Source organism: Vanessa cardui, chromosome 8, assembly GCF_905220365.1.
Source record: "Vanessa cardui chromosome 8, ilVanCard2.1, whole genome shotgun sequence".
Lineage (NCBI taxonomy): Eukaryota > Metazoa > Arthropoda > Insecta > Lepidoptera > Nymphalidae > Vanessa > Vanessa cardui.
The window spans coordinates 13,906,357-13,927,373 of NC_061130.1; the positions used below are offsets into that span (position 1 = coordinate 13,906,357).

The 21,017-nt window shown below is 30.7% G+C and overlaps 1 protein-coding gene across 1 annotated transcript in view; it reads right to left on the bottom strand.

The window, feature by feature from the left end:
* LOC124531657 (protein dachsous) overlaps window positions 1-21,017 on the bottom strand; it is a 297,242-nt gene that overhangs the window by 272,654 nt on the left and 3,571 nt on the right. Inside the window, exon 2 of the mRNA XM_047106136.1 lies at window positions 14,162-15,908. Within this exon, the coding sequence (XP_046962092.1) occupies window positions 14,162-15,865 (1,704 nt within the window). The 5' untranslated portion in view covers window positions 15,866-15,908. The remainder of the gene's footprint in view (window positions 1-14,161; window positions 15,909-21,017) is intronic.

Genomic DNA, 21,017 nt, shown 5'->3' on the forward strand with positions numbered 1-21,017 from the left:
GGTTGCCGGTCGTCGCTTGCGCAGTTTGGAAGCTCGATTTCATTGCGCTAGTCGAGCATGTAGGCATACTCACAAGATTATTGAATTACAGATTATATTTATAGTTACGAAATCAGATCAATGACACCGATATACTTAGTGAGTATCTATCCTTTTTGTATTAGGAAGAATCGTTATAGATCTCGGTTTTATTATATGAAAAAAGAGTCCGTAAAGGCAGCTGGGTAAAGACCTCTTTTCCCCTTAAGGGAATGTTATACATGTTGTAGGATATCAACCCAGAAATGCAGGTTTGCTTCAATGTTTGCAACATAAATTAATGCTTTAAAGAAGATTTAGGAGCCAAGTTCAAAATTAAACTTATCCTAGATAGTTTATATTGATAACATATGTTTAACATAAACGGCTACTTCCTTCTACTAAAGATAAATTTATAGTGAACTAAGTACACGATACTATTATCGCTGAGGACATAAATTTAAAAACATATTGTAATTTAAAAACAGATTGTAACTAATAAACAAAAATATTAAACTTTAAAATAAACTAAAAATGTCAAATATTATCCTTAGAATAGAATAAGAATTTAAAGTTAACATGGTTATTTTTTATTATCAAAACTATTAATTTCGGGATATTTACCATGTTTTTTTATTTTTATTCGGTGAAGCTCGGTATTTCGACATTATCTACGAATGTCTTATTCGCGACACCAGTTTCGTACAACACCGAACAAAACTAAAAAAAAAAAGGTAAATATCCCGAAATTAATAACTTTAAGAATAAGAATATCATGCCTCAAACATAAATCATATAAATAAACATATCATGACGATTACATCAATCGTACTTTATTAAATTGTCACAAAATACTTACTTTTAATTGTAATAATTACTATGATTTTAAGGAATTCCTTCCAAAGTATCTACCAAGTCATTAAAAATCATTTATTAATTTTCCTTAAACTCTTCTTAAAATCTCTCGATAAAACTTACAATTTTACAAAATCTAATATTACAAATAATACCTGTATATCTGCGCCCTTGTGACCGATACATTCCAATGATCGATAAATAAAAATCCGCACACATTACATCGCAGAGCAAACATGGCCGACATTATCGTAATACGATAGCCTTTGCACATAACTAACAACTCAGGTTCTATTCCGATGATAAACCAAACAAACTATATCGAGTCGATACCAAATATCGAGTGAATAATGCACCTCCCTAGTCGATAAATTTACTACTCGATATGATTGTAAGGGCGTCGGTTAAAAGTATCTCTGTAATAAATACGAGTGAAATAAACAAGAAAAAGATTTAAAATGTTTGTTTTTTTTTTGGCACACGAAAGCGTAGTTTACGATGCTAAAGTTGTAAATATGGGTACGTTTGTCAAACTTTGTCAACAATAAATCGGATACCGAAATAGGATTGACAAATGCATAATATTTAAACATTTTAAACGTCCAAATAAAGTCTAACTGAACTTATATTAAAGGATCGTTGCCTTTTTTTGAATTTGAAAATTTAAAAAAAATTAACCTGTCAACAAAATTTGATATTCAAATTTAGAACAAAGGTGTTATTTTGTACATATTTGGTAACAATAATCAAATATATTCCTCATTTTTAAAAATAGAACCTATTACGGTAACAAAATGTAAAACAAATCTCATGATAGAGTAAGAGCACTTACAGGGCTACCACATTCTCATTAAGCGGCAAGCGGCAACCCGCTCGCATCCATCATTACGACCGGCTCAATGTGGACAGCCCTATAATTTTCTTCCCCGCAGCGATACGCTATCCCTTTCACACCAACAACATTTCCTACATTAAAAGAAGACGAAAGTACGAAATGAGTTTCATCGAAAAACTTCTGTTCATCGCATATAATGTTAGTACTGTTTGGATGGAATTAAGTATATTTTTTCGTATCTCGTGACGTAAAATAATTGAGGTACAGATGATAACGTGTTTAATATAAAGAATAGTGTACATGTGGTGTTATAATAATGTTCTCGTAATTACTAATTTATTTTTAAGTTATTTCGATTTTTTTTTCTTTTATTATTATTGCCTCTTTGTATATTGTATTGTTCATGATTTCACTTGTTACGTATGCTGCATAAATTAATTCAAATCGCGAAGTATAATTTAGCTATTAATATTACATGTTATCGATTACGTAATTCTAGTCGTATTGCATCGAGAGTTAGAATAATCGATTGCTATTCCTATCGATACCAATTCGATACATGATAGTTCAGTATCGTAATTGAACAGGTGTTAATTTCACACTTAACTCGTTCAGAAAACGCGCAGCGGTACCTAACTATAGGATAAGCCAATACCGGTTAGGAAATATCGATATAAATTGTTCGAAAAATAAAAAAAATAAATCTACCTCACTATTAAAATTGATGTGACCATTAAAACAGCCATTATGGTTGGAAAAAATTGTATACTGAATTGAATTAAAATGTTTTTTTTTTTTTTAATTTCGATCTATACCTAAAAGCGAAGAAATCCAATCAATTTACTTAAGCGCTTTTTAAAGAGCGTATCTAGTGAATAAGTCTGGGCTAGTTACGTATTTATATCGTTTTAAATAAATTAAAGGTATATTAAAAATTCAAACCCGGTTGAGCACGGCTGTCAACTAAATTGTTACGATATAGCTCCATACTTAAGGAATTCAGCCAGTGACCTTTCCACCGTACCCTGTCTGAATGAATAAAGCCTAGCTTACTACAAAAATACCTCTACTTTTATATATAAGCCATTATCGACTTTATGTGTACTACATAGAGTTCAGTTCACATTGACTCGTGATTAAGAAGGTGAATTTGTTTTTAACGCCCAATCGCATTTCGATAAAAGATAAAGATAGGTATCTATTATGTAAGACAAAGAGTATAAATAGTTTTTGTTTATGTGTTACATTTGTGATGTTATCGCGTCCGTTATGAAATTTATGAATAAATTAAAAAATAAATTTGGAACAGAGTTTGAAGTTTAAAGTAGAATTGAACTGGCAGAAATCTCTAGCCCGCCCTGTATCCTACTGTCCCTTTCTCTCCCTTTCTGTCTCTTTCTGTCTTTTAATATATGCTATTAAATAAAACTAACAAAACATTTTTTGTTATTCTTATTCACATGTTATTATATATTATATAAATAGCAATGTTATTAAATAAATATAAATAAATATGAGACAACATCACATACATTACTCTGATGCCAATGTAAGTAGCTTAAGCACTTGTGTTATGGAAAATCAGAAGTAACGGCAGTACCACAAACACTCAGACCCAAGACAACATAGATAACTAATGATAATCTACATTGACTTGGCCGGGAATCGAACCCGGGACCTCGGAGTGCCGTACCCATGAAAACCGGTGTACACACCACTCGACCACGGAGGTCGTCATACTACAACAATTTACTTATCATACATGGTTAATTTATATCACTGTATGTTATTAATTAAATGATATACATATATATACAACTTCGAACGCAACATTTGAACCACAACACCCCTCCTTATTTTAATGAATATACTTCAATAAATAAAAACAAAATTGTTAAACGACCATTCAGAAATTCACCTACAGATTTTTGTTTTGGAATTAAACAATTAATAACTATCAGGATATTAAATTTCATGTCTATTAATTTTTAACTTAACATGTTAATATTTAAACGTCACAACTTCTTCTTAACATTTACTGGCTGTAAGTTATTCATCCTTTTTATATTATAACAATGTCATTACCTTTAAAATAAATTTGAATCAGTGAAATTAAGGATTTTTAATTAGAACGCTGTGATTTTTGAGAAAGTGTTACCCACCCTTTAAAATACACAGAATAAAAATAAATTCTGATGGTAAATGGTCACATATTGCCTTGTAGTAAGTGGCACATACGCCCTTTCAACAGGAACTCAAAAATTCTAAGTATTTAGCGGTAGAATATGTTATGAGTAGGTAGTTCGCCCAAATACCGTATATACTAATTTATGTTATTATTAATTGTAATTATATGCCCATTCAACTTTGCGAAAAAAATGTAAGTTAAGAACAATAACACAAATACCGAAAAAACGATTAATAAATAGAAAGTAAAAGTTGCTTTAGGCGATTAATTAAAAAATTTAGATGACAAAAAAGGAAGGTTCTACATACGACCATTGAACTAGACTAGAAGAACAACTTTTTCAAGATGGCCGCCGACTTTCCCGCCACTGACGCTGACAACGTTGGACATGGATTGCCACGTGCGAAGTTGAGTAAATGACATGTCTGGACTTAGCTTTATAGGGATGCTACACAAAATTGCTGTTCTTTTTTTAAAATTCAAATTGAAGCATTCTATATGAAACTGTTTTTTCGGAAATAAAATGTGATCATCACATATTTTAAACATAGAATTATTATACTTGAGTCCTTTTGGAATGGAAAATAATTGGATGGACACTATATAAACTAAACTATCAAGTCCCATAAAATATAAACGTCAATTTTTATTATAAGAGACCAATTAAAATGAAATGTAATTAAAATATACAGTATAAACGTAGTCGTTCGAGCAATAAAAATCCAATTAAGGGTTTATCTACAGTCAGCCCTAGCTTAGCAAAAAGCGAATGTACGCTGTGGGAATGCATCGAGTAATGCAATCTTTTTGCCAGCCACATTAGCCGTCTACGTTTAAATGTACCGGACATGCGCAGAAATAACTTGGACAACACCACCCCGTAAGATGGGTGTATCGAATAGGACTAAAAAGAACAAGCCACCAACTTCGTGATCACTGGAATAGGTTCGAAATTTAAAACGATTTTATATATATTTTTTTTATTTCGAATACAGAGAAGCGATCGCCAGCTAAGGATCATTTCCACGCTTTCGAAATGTGTTTCAACTACATTTACATAGAGTATACAAAATATTTAAGAAAAAAAAAGTTTTCTTTTTGCGAAGCTACAAAAGTTAAACATTATTCATCTTTTAAATTATGATTTTCTTTACGACCTCTTTAGCAGTTTCAACATTTAATGCCACTAGTAACTACTAATAAATGCTATTTTAATACATAAAATAAATTCATTTTATAGTTTGCGTTAATCGATTAAGATTAATTAAATTTAGCCGATGCTTGTATAATTTTATTCGTCAAATTATTGTTGAAAGATAAAAAAATAGCGTAGATGTAGTAAGGCTTTATATTTCATACCGTTGCTCTTTTGCTCTTATTAATCCACGTCAGGGCACTTTGTAGAAATATAAACTGGAAGGGATTAAAAATCAACCATAATGAAATAATAAAAAAAAAACAAAAGACGTATTAAAGTATCAGACGTATTTAAAATTACCAACTATAATCTTTTTATCTCCACATGGCCACAAATAAAAAAAATGCATGTTGCCCTTTAGTTTTGTGGTTGTAACATACGATCTGATATCTGGTTCGATTCCCGTGTCACTAGAAAACAATTATGATTGACTTGATATGTACATATATTAAATCGGAAATGCTACATGATATAGTTTTACGATGTATAGTTTATTATATAAGTGGTCCATAATTTTTACATTGGTAGTTTTGAGCAAACAGTCTCACGGTACCACCCACAGTACTTAGTATTTCTGTATTCCAAAAGAGCAAGAGAAGTTAAATGAATAAAAGAGAGAAACCATTTTTATCATGTGGCCAATTTGTAAGCCTGTCGTCCAATTATAACAAAAAAAAAAATAGAAAAATATATTAAGGTTAAAATGCTTAATAATATATTAATTCACTAATAAGGCGAGTCGCGTTTAATAACTAGTTTATAAAACAAATAAACGTTTAAAGTATAATCGATCAAGCACACTGCTATCTCGAGCTTTGTTTTATTTTTAAAATAATCCTTTTATTGAGTTTTATAAGGACGAATATTCATGACAGACGACATTTTGTTTAATTGCTACATACTTTGAGGCCGGGCGGTAAAAAAATTGCCATTATCTTTACGACATGTTCGTTTAAATAGATGAGATATTATTACAATATTTCAATTTGTTTTATTTTTATAATTATCTGATTCTGATTTTGATTTTTATTTATTATGCACGTATTTCGTCATGTTACAAAATTTGACGGATCCGATTAATTTATTAAGTTAACGATTGGTCCCTACGTGTGATTGAATTTGCTATTTTTTTTTTTAAACTACGACTCATTTTGGAGTTTATTTCAAAAATATATATTAATAAATAAACCAGTATGGATTAATAAAGTTGATTTAAATTATTAATTTGCTCAAATAAATTAAAGCAAGTATTATAACTTAAACATAACAAAATCAAGACATATCATAAACCAAAATGTCGTAGATAATTTAGGATGTAAGTTTTTGTGTCTTTATATTACATGTGACAGTAAATAAAAAAAAAAGTTTCAAGTAATGTTATTCGACTTTAATTCAAAAGAAGGCAATTTTATCTATAATACGTAAGTAATAAAAACGTTAAACACTTTATAAAGAATAGCATGAGTAGAATGCTGGATCCATAAACGCGATAATTGATCTTCTTTAGTACATTGTGTAAGGGCAATTAGGTTTTTCATCTCACATATATTAAACATATGAACATACCTTCTACAGGAATAAATTTTTCGCTTTTTTTTATTTACTAAACTCAAGTTTTTTTTTTAATACAATGGGCATATAGTCTGTCAACCAAATATGGCGACATTAGTCAACAGCTGCTTTTGACACGTGTCATTATTTTAACTCTTGACAATATCATTTTTTTATTTCTAACTAATGACAACATGGTCTTTTCTTGTATAAAAAAAATTAAATAAATATATTAAAAGCGGCTTAAGAATCAGTTAAAATTTCAATGAACCAGATACAAAGAAATATCCAATGTTCGTTTTTATAATAAATACAGAAACATTTTTTTAAGCTTTAAATATTTTCATGTGACAGTTAACATTTTTTTTTTTTAATCTGTGCAAATAGTGACATCGATTTAATCTTCATATATAATCTAACTCTTTTATAAATGATTCGTAATAAATAAATATCCTCGCTTTATATATATACCTAATGATTTCCGCAAAACGAGTAAGTAGTGACATATTCTGCATCCGTTAAAGAGTTAATATTATCGTAAATGCTATTTTTCTTCGTAATTTAATATTGAATGTGTTTTCATTAAGATAGAAGAGAAACGTCGGAATGTTTTTAATACCTGGTTTTATGACCTACGTAAGTGCATCTGTAAAAGGAGCATAGCGTTTTATATAAAATAATTATATATTTAATTTGAAATAAATATCAATTTAACTTTAAATAAATTAAATAACGATAAGATGGCCCGGTGGTTAGAACACGAGCATTATAACCGATGATTACGGGTTCAAACCAAAGCAAGCACCACTGAATATAAATATGCTTAATTATAGTAAGTCATTTCGTGCTCAGCGGTGAAGGAAAACATCGTAAGGAAACATACATGTTTCTAATTTCATAGAAATTTCTTCTCCTCAAAGGGAAAGGACGCTATAGCCCAGTTGGAAATTTACTGGATGATATAATTAACATTAATTAAATATAATATTTAATTTAACTAACTAATATTTTATAGTATAATTCGAGCTTAAAACTTTACACAGAGTCTTTAAAAATCATAATGAAATCGCGTTCGCTTAGCGCTCCCTCGCGCTTCGATCGAAGCCAAATGGCTTCAATGAAAACGATATTTAATTATCTCACTATACCGCAATAAAGGTTCATTATCGGTTATTTTACAATATGCTCTTATATACCATATTCGAAGACCACACACCGTGGTCTCGCAGATTAAAAAATATAAGCCGTTATACATTTTCGTCTCATAGAAATACTTCAGTATTACAGATTAATAATTTTGCAACAAAGCCTACATCGTCAAGGCTAAAATGGATACTTTCGAATGTTATCAAAAACATGAGCTAAAATAAACGTATTTCTTTTTAATAAAGATTTATTTTTAATAAAAAAAAATAACTATGGCTGTGATTTGAATGATCTTTTATTTCATAAATATGAATGCATCATTAACACTGTATCCTCTCAATGATATGTGTGCGCTACGCACAATATATGTGACAGACAGAGGCCTCATTACACGAACATGACGCTAATCATCTGTGAAAGCAATAAAAAAAAAATATTCATAATTCTAACAACAGCATAATTTATACAGCATCAAGTTATTGACGTTAATTAATCTTCTATAATGGTTGCATTCTCATGCGATCGTTTTCATTGAACATAATTTAATGGCGGACCATCTTAAAAGGTAAAATGAAAGCGAAATGCCACGAGGTAAACAACGCTATTGAATTTACATAATTAACCAAACATGAATATCATTTAATGTTGGATATTGTTAAGATTATAATTAACTTGAAATATACGATTACCAGCTGAAACACAGATCTTATGTTTTCCCGCCAGTATTGCATCGCCATTTTTTTTATTTATATTTTTATAATAACAATGAACCTTAAGCAGAATGCCAAAAAACGATTCTAAAAATTAATTATTTAAAATATGAATATAATAAATGCAATATTAATCTAAAATCAAAATTATTTTACATTTTATTAAACAATAAAATGCATCGTAGAATTAATTCTAAATTCAAAAGTGACTTATTGGCAGAACTTTATGCTACCATTGATTTCGAACAATGTTTAAGGCATGGATTGACCGCGTCTCATAAATCCATTGAGTTACATCATTAACATCGCGTGACTCTACACCATAAGAGAGCTTGTCCTGGGTGTTTACGACTATTTAAGCCATCCTAGGCCAATTTATTGAAGACCAATCACCTTTAGATTCATTAGTCGAGGACTTTGTTTCGTGACAGAACTGGTACTCATAGTTTAAATAATTGCAAATATATTTCTAAACTGAATTACGAAACGTATACAAAATAAAAGGTTTGTTAGTAAAGGTCAGTACTTGTTAGTACTGATGAGTTGTTAGTTTTTTTTTGTCAATTATCTGTGGGTATCAATAATTTGCAGGTATTTCTAAAGCTTATACCTTTTTTAATTCCACATAAACGATAAGTTATTTTATATTTAAAACGTTACATTTGTTGTTCAAATATATGAGGAAAACATCACAGATAAAAAATAGTTTTATAATTTTCGTCGGCTTATATATTATGCTGCAGTCTTATAAAACATATTTATATGGAATATAATATAAAAAAAATGAAATCAGTAATAATTAAATTAAACTTAATTAAAATGGTAATCCCAAAAGATTTATATTAAAATAATATTAAAAAAAAAAAACATTCTATAATCAAAACAAAAACCGCGCAAATTTACTCGACTCTAAATAAGACGTACGCGATCAAGCGGTTCCTATGACAACATGGAATCCAAAATGGCCGCTGTCTTATCAGGTTATTGGAGATTGCCGTTAGTACCGCTACTGATGTAGTTTGTGCTGAAGTGGGCGCTGTGGGAAAATTATATATCATGCTAATTTGATATTTGCGAATTTTACCACAAAGCTTATATTCGCATGCATTGCTTTGAAAATCGTTGACACATATGTAAAGTATTTATTTATGAATCCATTTTGAAAATACCACATGGATTATAAATAATGTAATCAATCATTTATAATTTATAATAATAGAATTATTGAATACGTTATATATTTTTTTTTAAAAATTCTGTTGGTGACCTGTAACTCTCGTAAGGTTTTGTTTATGGTCTTAAATTATAACCATTAATGAGATATCATATATTTAAAAAAAAAATGTCTGCCTTTATGGCACAAATAAAAGCCATATTTTTTTTTAAAAAAAAAGTCGATTGTTTACCAACTTGACGGTGTCACACTACAAGATATGTGAAACAAACGTGTCAACTTTATATCTCAACACGCAGTCATACTAGTTTAATAGTTACGTGTACTTTTTCTAAAGTCTATATTGACAATGAAATCAGTCAATCGTCCCAAAGAAAGAAAAAAAAAAGAAACCAACACGCAACGAATTTTGAAAAAATAAGTCACGTATTCTGTCTCCCTTTAATAGTGATAGAAATAAAACTACACCTGTTTAAAGTATTGTTGATTTTAATACATTATTTATTGTGCCTTTATCTTGATCTAAAATACCACAATAAATCTCGGTACTATATGCAGGAGCTATTCGTTCGCATTAAAATGAACGCTATTAAGAATCAACCTCTGCCGTATCGGGGGGACAATTCGAAGCCCAGCTTTCTATGGGGCAGCATAAGCCTAGGTTTAGTTGAAACATTGAATCGGCTATGAAACTTTTAGCTGTCATTGTATGGAATTATTAAACAAACGAACCCATAAAGATTAACTCGTTTTAATCTGTGCGATTCATTTATTAATTATTTTAATGTCGCTTTTACTGTGATATATTTTTTTAATATTAGAATAAACTTTTACCATATATTAAGACGTACAAATACTAGCAACATTACAAATTAAAAAAAAATATATAAATAAAAAGAAAAAATTGAAAACCAGTATCGTAACATCGTTGTCTAAATAAAGTTAAAAAAAAACAACTGTCATAAAGCTTCGTCTTCTAAATATGTCTTTCTATCGTCGTAAATCGCCATGCCCTATTCCGTGTATAAACGTAAAGCAATCAGAACGCAATTCCTAAACGAAACTCCCGTCAACATTCATAGAGTTTACCAAAACGTTACAATCGAACTCAAAACCGAATGGCTATCCGTAATAGGAGCACGTCCCGGCCTATCTACATCGCTAGATCCTATCTTATCCACATTGTAATCCTTATAATTTACAATGTAAAAGTGTAATGGACTATTACTGTCATTGCGAGGTCGGTGGATACTTCTATTAATGCCGGTTTAATCCGGCTTAAGGTTATATATGTGTGTGTGTATAATTTCATCGTAACTTTGCATGTGTTTAGAAATAGTTTTGATGGAGATTTAATTTATGAATTCATTTTTTTTAAACGTGGGTGTCGTGAATCGGTTAGGGAATTTTTTTGAACGCATCCATCAATTCAGCACCTGAGCCTTAAACAATTAAAGTGTACCAAGGTAAAGGGGATAAAAATTCACCAGTCAAATTGCTCCCAAAGAGGGGTGGCGTCAAACTAATGGCCGTCCAACCGTGAAGGTTCCAAATACATGAGGCAAAGACAAGTGAAATGAACATTATAAATACTTAGGATTTTAGGTTAGTTTATCACTGAACAATTTCAATAATTTTATCGATAGTAATATTTATAACGATTATGACATTACAACTTACTAAATGTCAGAAAAGCATGAAACAAATCATCGATTAATATATAATTTAAAAAGAAAATTAACTAAATAAAACAAGATGGCATTGTACCTACGTAACACAAACCTCAATCAATGCTAAAAAAATACATAACACCCATTCAAATGGACATTCAATAGTTTTTTTTTAAATTAAATTAATCAAGATCCTCATGTATATAAAGCACTGTTAATGGTAATCTCTACAAATAAAACTAATTTAACGTTTACTTTTATTACTTGACTCTCATTATAAAATTTACCTTTTAATAAATTTAAATCATACATATGTTAAGAACATAAATAGATCAGGCTTATTACAAAATACACAGATTATAAAAAATCGTAGAATTTGTATTCGTTTATTTCCATACGGAACGTATAAATTAAATCATATGTAATTTATGTCATTTAAGAAAAGAGCAAGTACTAACTTTTTTGCCAGTTCTATTAAGTATCTATATTCAGTACCGGGGCTAGCTTTGTGCCTTTGAGACAAGAATATTTTAATAATTCAGAGTAAACAATTACCATAACAAAGAAAAATCTAATATAAGTTGATTTTTTTTTTATTAAATATTTATTTATTATCGTTAATATATATAAATTATTAGAATACAATTGAACCAGAATACGTGTTATATAAAAAAACATATAAATTTATATGAGTGGTCACACACACAGGCCTATTTAAAGAACATTAATTAGCACTATACTGTTATCTTGAAATCTATAAATATAACTGTGAATATATTGCTTGAATTAAATATTTTCTGTAACCTAAGTAAGAATAGAAGGTGACGTTAATTCCATTATTTTTAATTTTAATTTCAATGCGTGGAAAATCAAATTACAAAATCAAGTAAAATTTTAAAAGCAAAAAAAGGTTTTAAATGTAGTTCCAAATTTAAATCATAATAAATATCCTCGAATTAATAAACGGTACCCCGGACGTATAAAATATGAACGCACCTCGTTTTGCATTTACGCAAAATACATTTACAAATGATAAATATTCAAATTAAGAATCACATTTAAATTTAATTAGAAATGGAATATAATGTTTTAATCTTCGATCTTAAATTAATAATTGTAGGCGTTAATTTATAGTTTTCGTTATCTAAAAATGTTAAAGCCCAGACCTTCTAGAATACGCATATTGTGAAACATCGTTTCATTGGTCGCGCCGCCGCGGGCGCACAACACTTGCGTTGCAAGCGTTCACTGTTTAATTTTCAATTTAGATCGCAATTTGCGATGAGAACACCGTGCACCCAAACTTGGCTCACTCACGGATAGATTTATACGCACATATGACTATGTAACCACACGGAATATATTAAAACGAATTAACTCGCGTAAGTTATGAGCCCGCGCCGGATTCTACAGATAAGCTTTAATGAAAATTGCGACTTTTTTTAACAAATTCGCGGGGAGGCGGGCTGGGAGATAAAAGGGATTGATCTGTCTCAATGACTAATTGTCCGCTCGCCCGATGAAGTAGGCTTGTTTTATCGTAATTGAACACGCTCGAACAATGTGTTTATGGGTAATTTTTTGTAGTCTCATTACGTTCTTGATAAAAATAAATACTTGGAATTTTTATGTAACGCGAGGAAATATTCTACGTCCTCATATAGCCTAGTCCTACAACAACAACAACAGGCTGTAGATTTCCCATTGCTGGACTAAGGCCTCCTCTCCCCTCGAGGAAAAGATTTTGGAACATATTCCAATGCAAGTTCGTGGAATACACATGTGGCAGAATTTATAAGAAATTAGACACATGCCACACACGATGTTTTCCTTCACCCCACACGAGATTAATAAACACAAATTAAACAAGAATATTCAGCGGTGCTTGTCTCGGTTTGAACCCGCAGTCATCGGTTAAGATACACGCGTTCTAACCACTGGACCATCTCGGCTCTTAGTAGCTTATTGCTATGACTCTGTAACTTTCGAATCGTTTCACGAAACATTTATAAATGCATGAAGTCGTCAACACTAACAATATCGTTCGTGGCGCAATCAACTCTGACATTTCACTGAGCTGACATTTTCAGCAACAGTAATTTAATCAAAAATAGCAAATTATCAGTAGTCACGCTATATCCTTACTTTTCCAATAAATATCTGTAATCGGTACTGATTTGCAATAAAGATATTGACGGCATTTTGTTCATTACTAGTAGACAGTTTTGGTTGTCATGTGTCAGGCAAAAAAGCAGCCTATGTCCTATCTTGGAGTTCAAGTTTGCTTCATACCAAATTTCATCAAATTCGATTCAGCGGTTTGGTCGTGAGATCAACAGACAGATAGAGTTACTCTACATATATAATATTAATATAGATTATGACGATATTATAGTGATTTTAATGGTGGTAATAAGACAATAGTTAGTTGCAACTGAAATAATTCCTACTAGTTGTTATAAATACATTAATCGTAATATTTGTATTAAGTTATAATTCCAATTTTTTTTTACTTTGAATAATGTTGTATTTCGGAAAACTTATTTATTATGTTCAATTTTTAGTGCAATTAGTGTCATTTAAAGTATTATTATAACTCAAAGTTTCGTTCCTATAAAAATATTACCTATAATTAAGGCACAATTTATGCCTGTACTTTTCGAAATGATTGCTTTTTTTAAATTGCAATTCCGATAATTGTTGGTAACCTAAATAAATAAATTTATTTTAAGAACACACTACGTATTTTGATTGATAAACTATTTTTAATAATAAATGTAATATGCGCTAGTAAAATTATAAAATACGAAACTAACCTTTAAAATACAGCTGCCGACGGCTTCGTTCTCTGGTACGGTCACGTTGTAGAAAGACTGGTCGAAGATAGGCTCGTTATCATTCACATCTAAAACCGTCACCAATAGCGTCGCGGTCGACGACAATGGTGGATTACCACGATCACTGGCTACCACTGTTAACCTCGGCATGGGATTCGTTTCACAATCAACACGAGCACGCGTCGTTACCAAACCAGAACGCTCATCAATTGAAAACCAATCAGATTGTGGTGTTGGAAGTAAGGAATACCTAATATCAGAATTTTCCCCTTCATCTACATCACTTGCGGACACCTGGATAACGGGAGTGCCTGGAGCTGCTGCTTCAGGGACACTTGTTTTATATACACTCTCTAGAAAAACCGGTGGGTTATCATTAACATCAGTCACGCGGAGACTGATGATGCGAGATGCGTGTAATGGAGGGGAACCCTTATCCGTTGCAACGACATTCAAAGTGTAGGAGGACTGGGACTCTCTGTCCAAAGGTAAAGCCACTACTACTAAATATATGATATTATCGTGCGTCCGTAAATCGAAATGTCCGTCACCGCCGCTCAATGTAACATTAACGTTTGCATATTCAGTTTTGGAATCAGGATCGTGTACTGATATCCTCGCTACGAATTCATCTAACTGTGCTGATTCAGATATTTTGGGAGTAGCGTCATCACTTAGAAAAATTACATCAATTGTTGGCTGATTATCGTTAACATCGGTGACGCGAATGGACACAAATGCCGTCGTCTCCAAAGGCTGAGCGCCTTTATCTCTAGCAACGACAACCAGCTCATGCAATTCTTTGGTCTCAAAGTCTAAAGCCTTGTTCACAGTTATTTCACCTGTATTAGGATCTATTTTGAACATGTTCTCTTTATCGCTCTGCCGTCTATTTATCGAGTATTCAATCAAGCCATTTTCACCTGCGTCAGAATCTATAGCAAACACTTTCAGCACAGCTGTTCCAACTGTAGCATTTTCTGGTATCATGGCTGAATATGCACTCTCCGCAAATACCGGTGGATTATCGTTAACATCTAATATGGTAATATTTACAGTCATCGTCCCTCTTAATGGTGGTGTACCACCATCCAGCGCTTCTATGACTAATTCATAATGATCAGTGGTTTCCCTATCAAGGAAACCATTGATTTGAAGGTCCAGATAAAGCACGCCGTCACGCTCCCTATGCGATGACAACCTAAATGCATTATCTGTGTTGCCAGATACAATATTGTATCTCTGTGTATTGAATACTCCTAAATCCTCATCTTTGGCTGGATTTAGTTTTCTCTTAACGTCTCTAGGAGTATTCTCCGAAAACTCAACGTTCATGAGTGCGGCGGGGAAGGTTGGCGCGTTATCGTTTTCATCCGATACGCGGACTACTACACGAACGTTATCACCGCTCGCGGGTATGGCGACTAGAGCGTAATGGTCTCTATTTTCTCTATCTAAAGGCACTCGAGTCCTTATTTCTCCTGTGTGGGGATCGATTTTGAGATCGTCATTCACCGCACTACCCGGAGCCGGGACGATGGTGTATGGTGGCGCGGCGTCTGGCAGCTCGTCGCCGAGGTGACCAACGAGGGTGCCGGCGCGAGCATTCTCTCGGACGGTAAATTCTCTGACGTGCTCGGCCGCCGCCGAAGCGACGAGCAAGCATATGATTGCGCGCAACATCGCGCGTCAATGTTTCTCACCGTTCACACATTGTCACTCACACCTGTAATTAAAACAAAAAGATCGACTTTAATTACATAGAAAAAAATTAATTATCAACTATAATAAAGAGAGTTATATGTAAAGTTAATTAATAAACAGAGCATAATTATAATATGTGAGAAGTATTTCAGTGAAAGGCTAATTAATAACATAAAGACTTTCACCTCAAATTATTGTAAGTAAACGCGTGCTCCGAACCACTAATTCTTGCAGTGAATTTAGAGTATGCGTGTCGGTCATTCAAATCCGACGAAAAGAAAACCCGAGCAAAAAAACCAATCGATATTTTATAATTAAACAACAGGTCTCGTTAGTATCACATTAAAGATCCTTTATATTCATTTAGCATTATTTAAAGAAAAACAATTACATCGGAGTTATTCTAAAACGAAACTAAATATATCTTACAATCTTAACTATCATTTAATTAAGTCGCCCTCTTAATTTAATCTGAACTCAGAAGCCGTCGAATATATAAAAAAACGCTCTTGATTCCGATATTAAAAACTTATTTAGATTATACCTACTTGCAAAATCTTAAGCTTTAAGGAAATTAGTGTGAATACATTAAAATTATCAATTTTTATTTTATCATTTGTAATTAATAATTCTCGGAAGACTATATTTTATACAAAAACCTTATATCAATTTAACAATTCGTGTGAAATAATTATTGAATATTATTACAGGTAATTCAAATATAAAAAATATACTTTATTCAAGTAAGCTCTTACAGGTATTTGAATCAATATTTTAAAAGATTAAATTTAATGTAATGCTATCGCAAGTCCAGAATGTAGATTCTCTCGATAACCGGCTACAAGCTCAATCACCCTTTTTAAATACATATATACAATATACATACACGTATTGAGAATTGAATTAAAAAAAAAAATCATTTGCGTATTAAAATGACTTACAAATAAAAACTATGTATGTGTAAATTATATATATGTACTTTAACTAATAATAGTAATTATAAAACATCTTATAAAAATAATTTAAAAACCTCTGGTCGAAACCAAAATGACCTGACTTATTTATAATTAGAGTCTTAATTATTTTATACTTTTTTTTCAAAGATACGAATCGATAAGAAATACGTAACTCGGTATGTTATATACATACAGGTTTCCGTGTAAGACGGTGCGCGTTTTTCGTCGTAATAAAAATGTATTTTTATTGAACAAGACGGTGAACATTAAACGGCCAAATGAGATTGTATTAATGCATTTAAAAATGAGGATCAAAAATTGAACTTATGTTTAATTTTTATATCGAGAACACTTAAACTTATGTTTTACGTTTATTACACTTATCTCTTAATGTTTATTTAAAATATAAAATGCTCCTCGCCCTACTTCGAAGTGCAATACGTTAGGTATTTAGATATACTAGGAATTTATATTATTAATTATTATTAATGTGATCTCGAAATGTGATCAATAGATATGTTTGGCTGTAACCAGTCAGACTAACCAGTAATATCTTACCAAACATTCCACGCAATTTTTTATACGTTCTTAAAAATATTTCTAAAACGAATGTACTAAATGACAAAGCTTAATCTGCAATTTTATTAACGATAATTATTTAAAACCAATTAGTTATTTATTTTTGAAAAAGATTTCAAGACTTAAATCTTATTTTATTTTTAATTTTTGTATATGGTAACTCTGACTTATACCTATTTTTGTTATACTGTTGCTAAAATTTAATTATGTAGCCTATTAAAGTTCTTTTTTTAATTTACTCCTAATTATATGAGCTTACCTTTACGCGTAAATTTGATTTGATTGTATAGAATTTTACCTGTGTGATTTTATGTACGTTTTTTCTTTGTCACATTTATTGATTGTAAAATTATTATCTGTGTTAACTGATGTACGTTTTATTGTAGAATATTTCCCGTAATACATCATATATGTATATACCTTCATATAAATATACATTTATTTGAAATATAATAAACACTATTACGCACATTTCTAATTATTATAAGCATATAAAAATGCATTGCATTATTTATTTAAATTTTAGAATTAATTATAATTAAGTACGTTATATGACACTAAAAATATAAATGTTCAAAGTTAATTCGTGAAGAATAGAATTAATAAAATGAGATTACTGAAATATTTACTTAAAAAAATCGTTGAAATTTCACAAAATGTGGGTCAGTAAATATAAAAATGATCAAAGTGTCGGAAAACGCCAGAAAGTCGCGGCTTCCAGACGAATTAGTGTCAAAAATGCCGCGCGCGCCGGTCGGCCAACGTTAACGATTCAGAATTTCGCAGAGAACTATGCGCGCGCGCATGACTTATTGTGCGAACCGTACGAGCTGCGACGTTCTTTTTTTAAATGAATTTTGCCGACGGCTGAACGGTTATCATTCTTGATAGGTTAAATTTGTTGCTTAATTTGTTTGATAATATCGAGACTTCTGTTTTATTTCTACTGTTTTAAAGTTATCATAATGTTTGACTATTCTGCAGCAAATTTGTTTGGATTTTTTAATATTTTAAAGTTCTAAAAGAGAGTTTCTATGCTTTTAATCGGAGAGCAAGCCGGCGCATCAGATTTCGCGTTCCATCGTATTATGCACAAACACACTTTAACATATACAAAGCACAGTTTGATAATCTCAAAACCGGTCAACAAAATATTTACCATCTATTTCAAAATCACTAAAACATTTATCTTTAACATCATTTAAATCTTTCATATAAAAATGTTTCTAATATGTATCACATAATTAATTATCACATAATTGAATAAATAATTTCTATATTGCATAAACTGCATGTCTCCTAAAAGGGAAAACTGCAAGCATTCTTGCTACGTTTCACGCAATCACGATACGAACCATAACAATTATCTTGTAATATTTTTATAATAAGATAATATACTTATACACAAATGAATCAAATAGATATTTTTATTAAGAAACAATAACCAAATGTATTGGTATTGTTACGTTTAAAAAGTTATATTATTTGATATTATAATTGTTGATTTAAGAAGTGCTTTCGAAGGCCTTAGTATTTTATGTTTTAATACATCTGAAATATATAGTTAATCATTAGTAAAGTAAAGTAAAGTAACGGCCTGTAAATTTCCCACTGCTGGGCTAGTGGCCTCCTCTCCCATTAAGGCTTGGAACATATTCCAATGCGGGTTGATGCAATGCACATGTGGCAGAATTTCAATTAAATTAGACACATGCAGGTTTCCTCACGATGTTTTCCTTCACCGCCGAGAATGAGATGAATTATAAACACAAATTAAGCAAATATATATAGTGGTGCTTGCCTGACTTTGAACCCGAAATCATCGGTTTAGATGCACGTGTTCAATCCACTGGGCCTTCTCGGCTCATCATTAATCATAAGATATTTCTTAATTTAAAAAAATGTATGTTATTTTATATATAGCTTGAGAACTATTTGGTCATTTGATATCTTATGTAGTCCTCAAATTAATCTATTCGTTCTTAAACCAATTAATAACACTCAATTGTATTCTAAATTATTTAAATTTGAATATCATTCAACATATTCTAGAAAATACTTAATGTTTCTCGATAAATAACGAATACTTAAATAATAATAAAAGTGTGAATGCAAAAACTTATATCCATTTGAAACATTTATAATTTTAATTATAAAATTAATAAGAATTTTTATTGATACATAGTATGACATTTTCGAGACAAAAGCGGCTTTTATTAACTACGGCTTGGAGTAACTACAGAGTTTCTAGAATAACTACTGTCTAAATAACTATAATTTCTTTCAATTTATTTTTTTCAAACTATAACTTCATATAACACAAATAATTCAAAAGTGCTTGTTAAAGCCTACTTAAATAAAGTATATTTTGATTTTGATATTGCCTTTAAAAAAGGACTGCGTTCTTTTTATAAATTTAGTTAGACAATGTACATTGTACGTATATAACAATATTGCATATACTTTAAGCACAATAGTCTCTCAAGCAAAACCCCACTTACTTGTACATTTATAAAGTCACTTTGCATTGAATATGATTGTTATCGATCATCCTTAGCCTTAGCACGTATCAAGACGCCTGTTGAACTTTGTAAGTAAAGAGTCGTAACAAAGGCATAAAAAGTCCATACATAAATTTTATCTATGATTATTTGTTTAGCCTTTTGTTCAACGATTGAGATCATATTCATTTTTAATAACACTTATTCGTATGCAAAGTATACATTATCTTTGGATATGTAAAAAAAAACTAAAATAACCGTTCTTATTAAAACTTTTTTTTGTGAAACGAATGTTGTTATAAAGAAACTTATAGAACAACGTATAAAACTTATTCAAACTTTGTACATACATGTTATGTAGGTAAATTTGAAAGATATTATTTTGGTTTATGAATATAATTGAGTTTAGGATTTAGTTCGTTTGAAATTAGTCTTTTGTTTTGTTAATTAATTAATTAGATTTTTAAACTTTATACATAAGCAATCATAAAAAAGTACGATAGTTTAAAATTAATCAAGTACGAATCGCTCTATATACATTCACGTATTATTGTGTGTAATTCTATATAAACGTCACAGACTACATTTTTACATGGCGATTACATTTGGATTGAGATGTTGAGATTATTTTTCATAGCGTTAGAAAAGTATTTTTTTTTGTTGTAAATAATGATAGAGACTCGAAATATCGTAACGTTTGAGGTTGGAGGCGCATTAGGGTGATAGATATGGTCATTATTTCCTACAGCATCTATGGTTGATCTAACCTATGGTGGAGGTCCATTTGTCCGTCCAACTACTGATTACACAAAAAATCATTATCAGTTCTATATATTATAAAACTACAAATATTTTATAGTAAAAAAATTATGAAACAAACGAAAATAACTCCAATAAAAAGGAACATATTAAGAACCTAAAAATGGCAAGACTCTTGTCAACATGAGGACGTAGGTGTTCGAAAAATTTAATGTTTAAAATTAAACACGCTTGTTACGTCTTAAATAAAATTTATGGTTAATGTAATATGTTATATGGGATGATAAAAAAAGTGTTTTATTTAAACTGATCGTATAAATAAATTAAACTGAGACG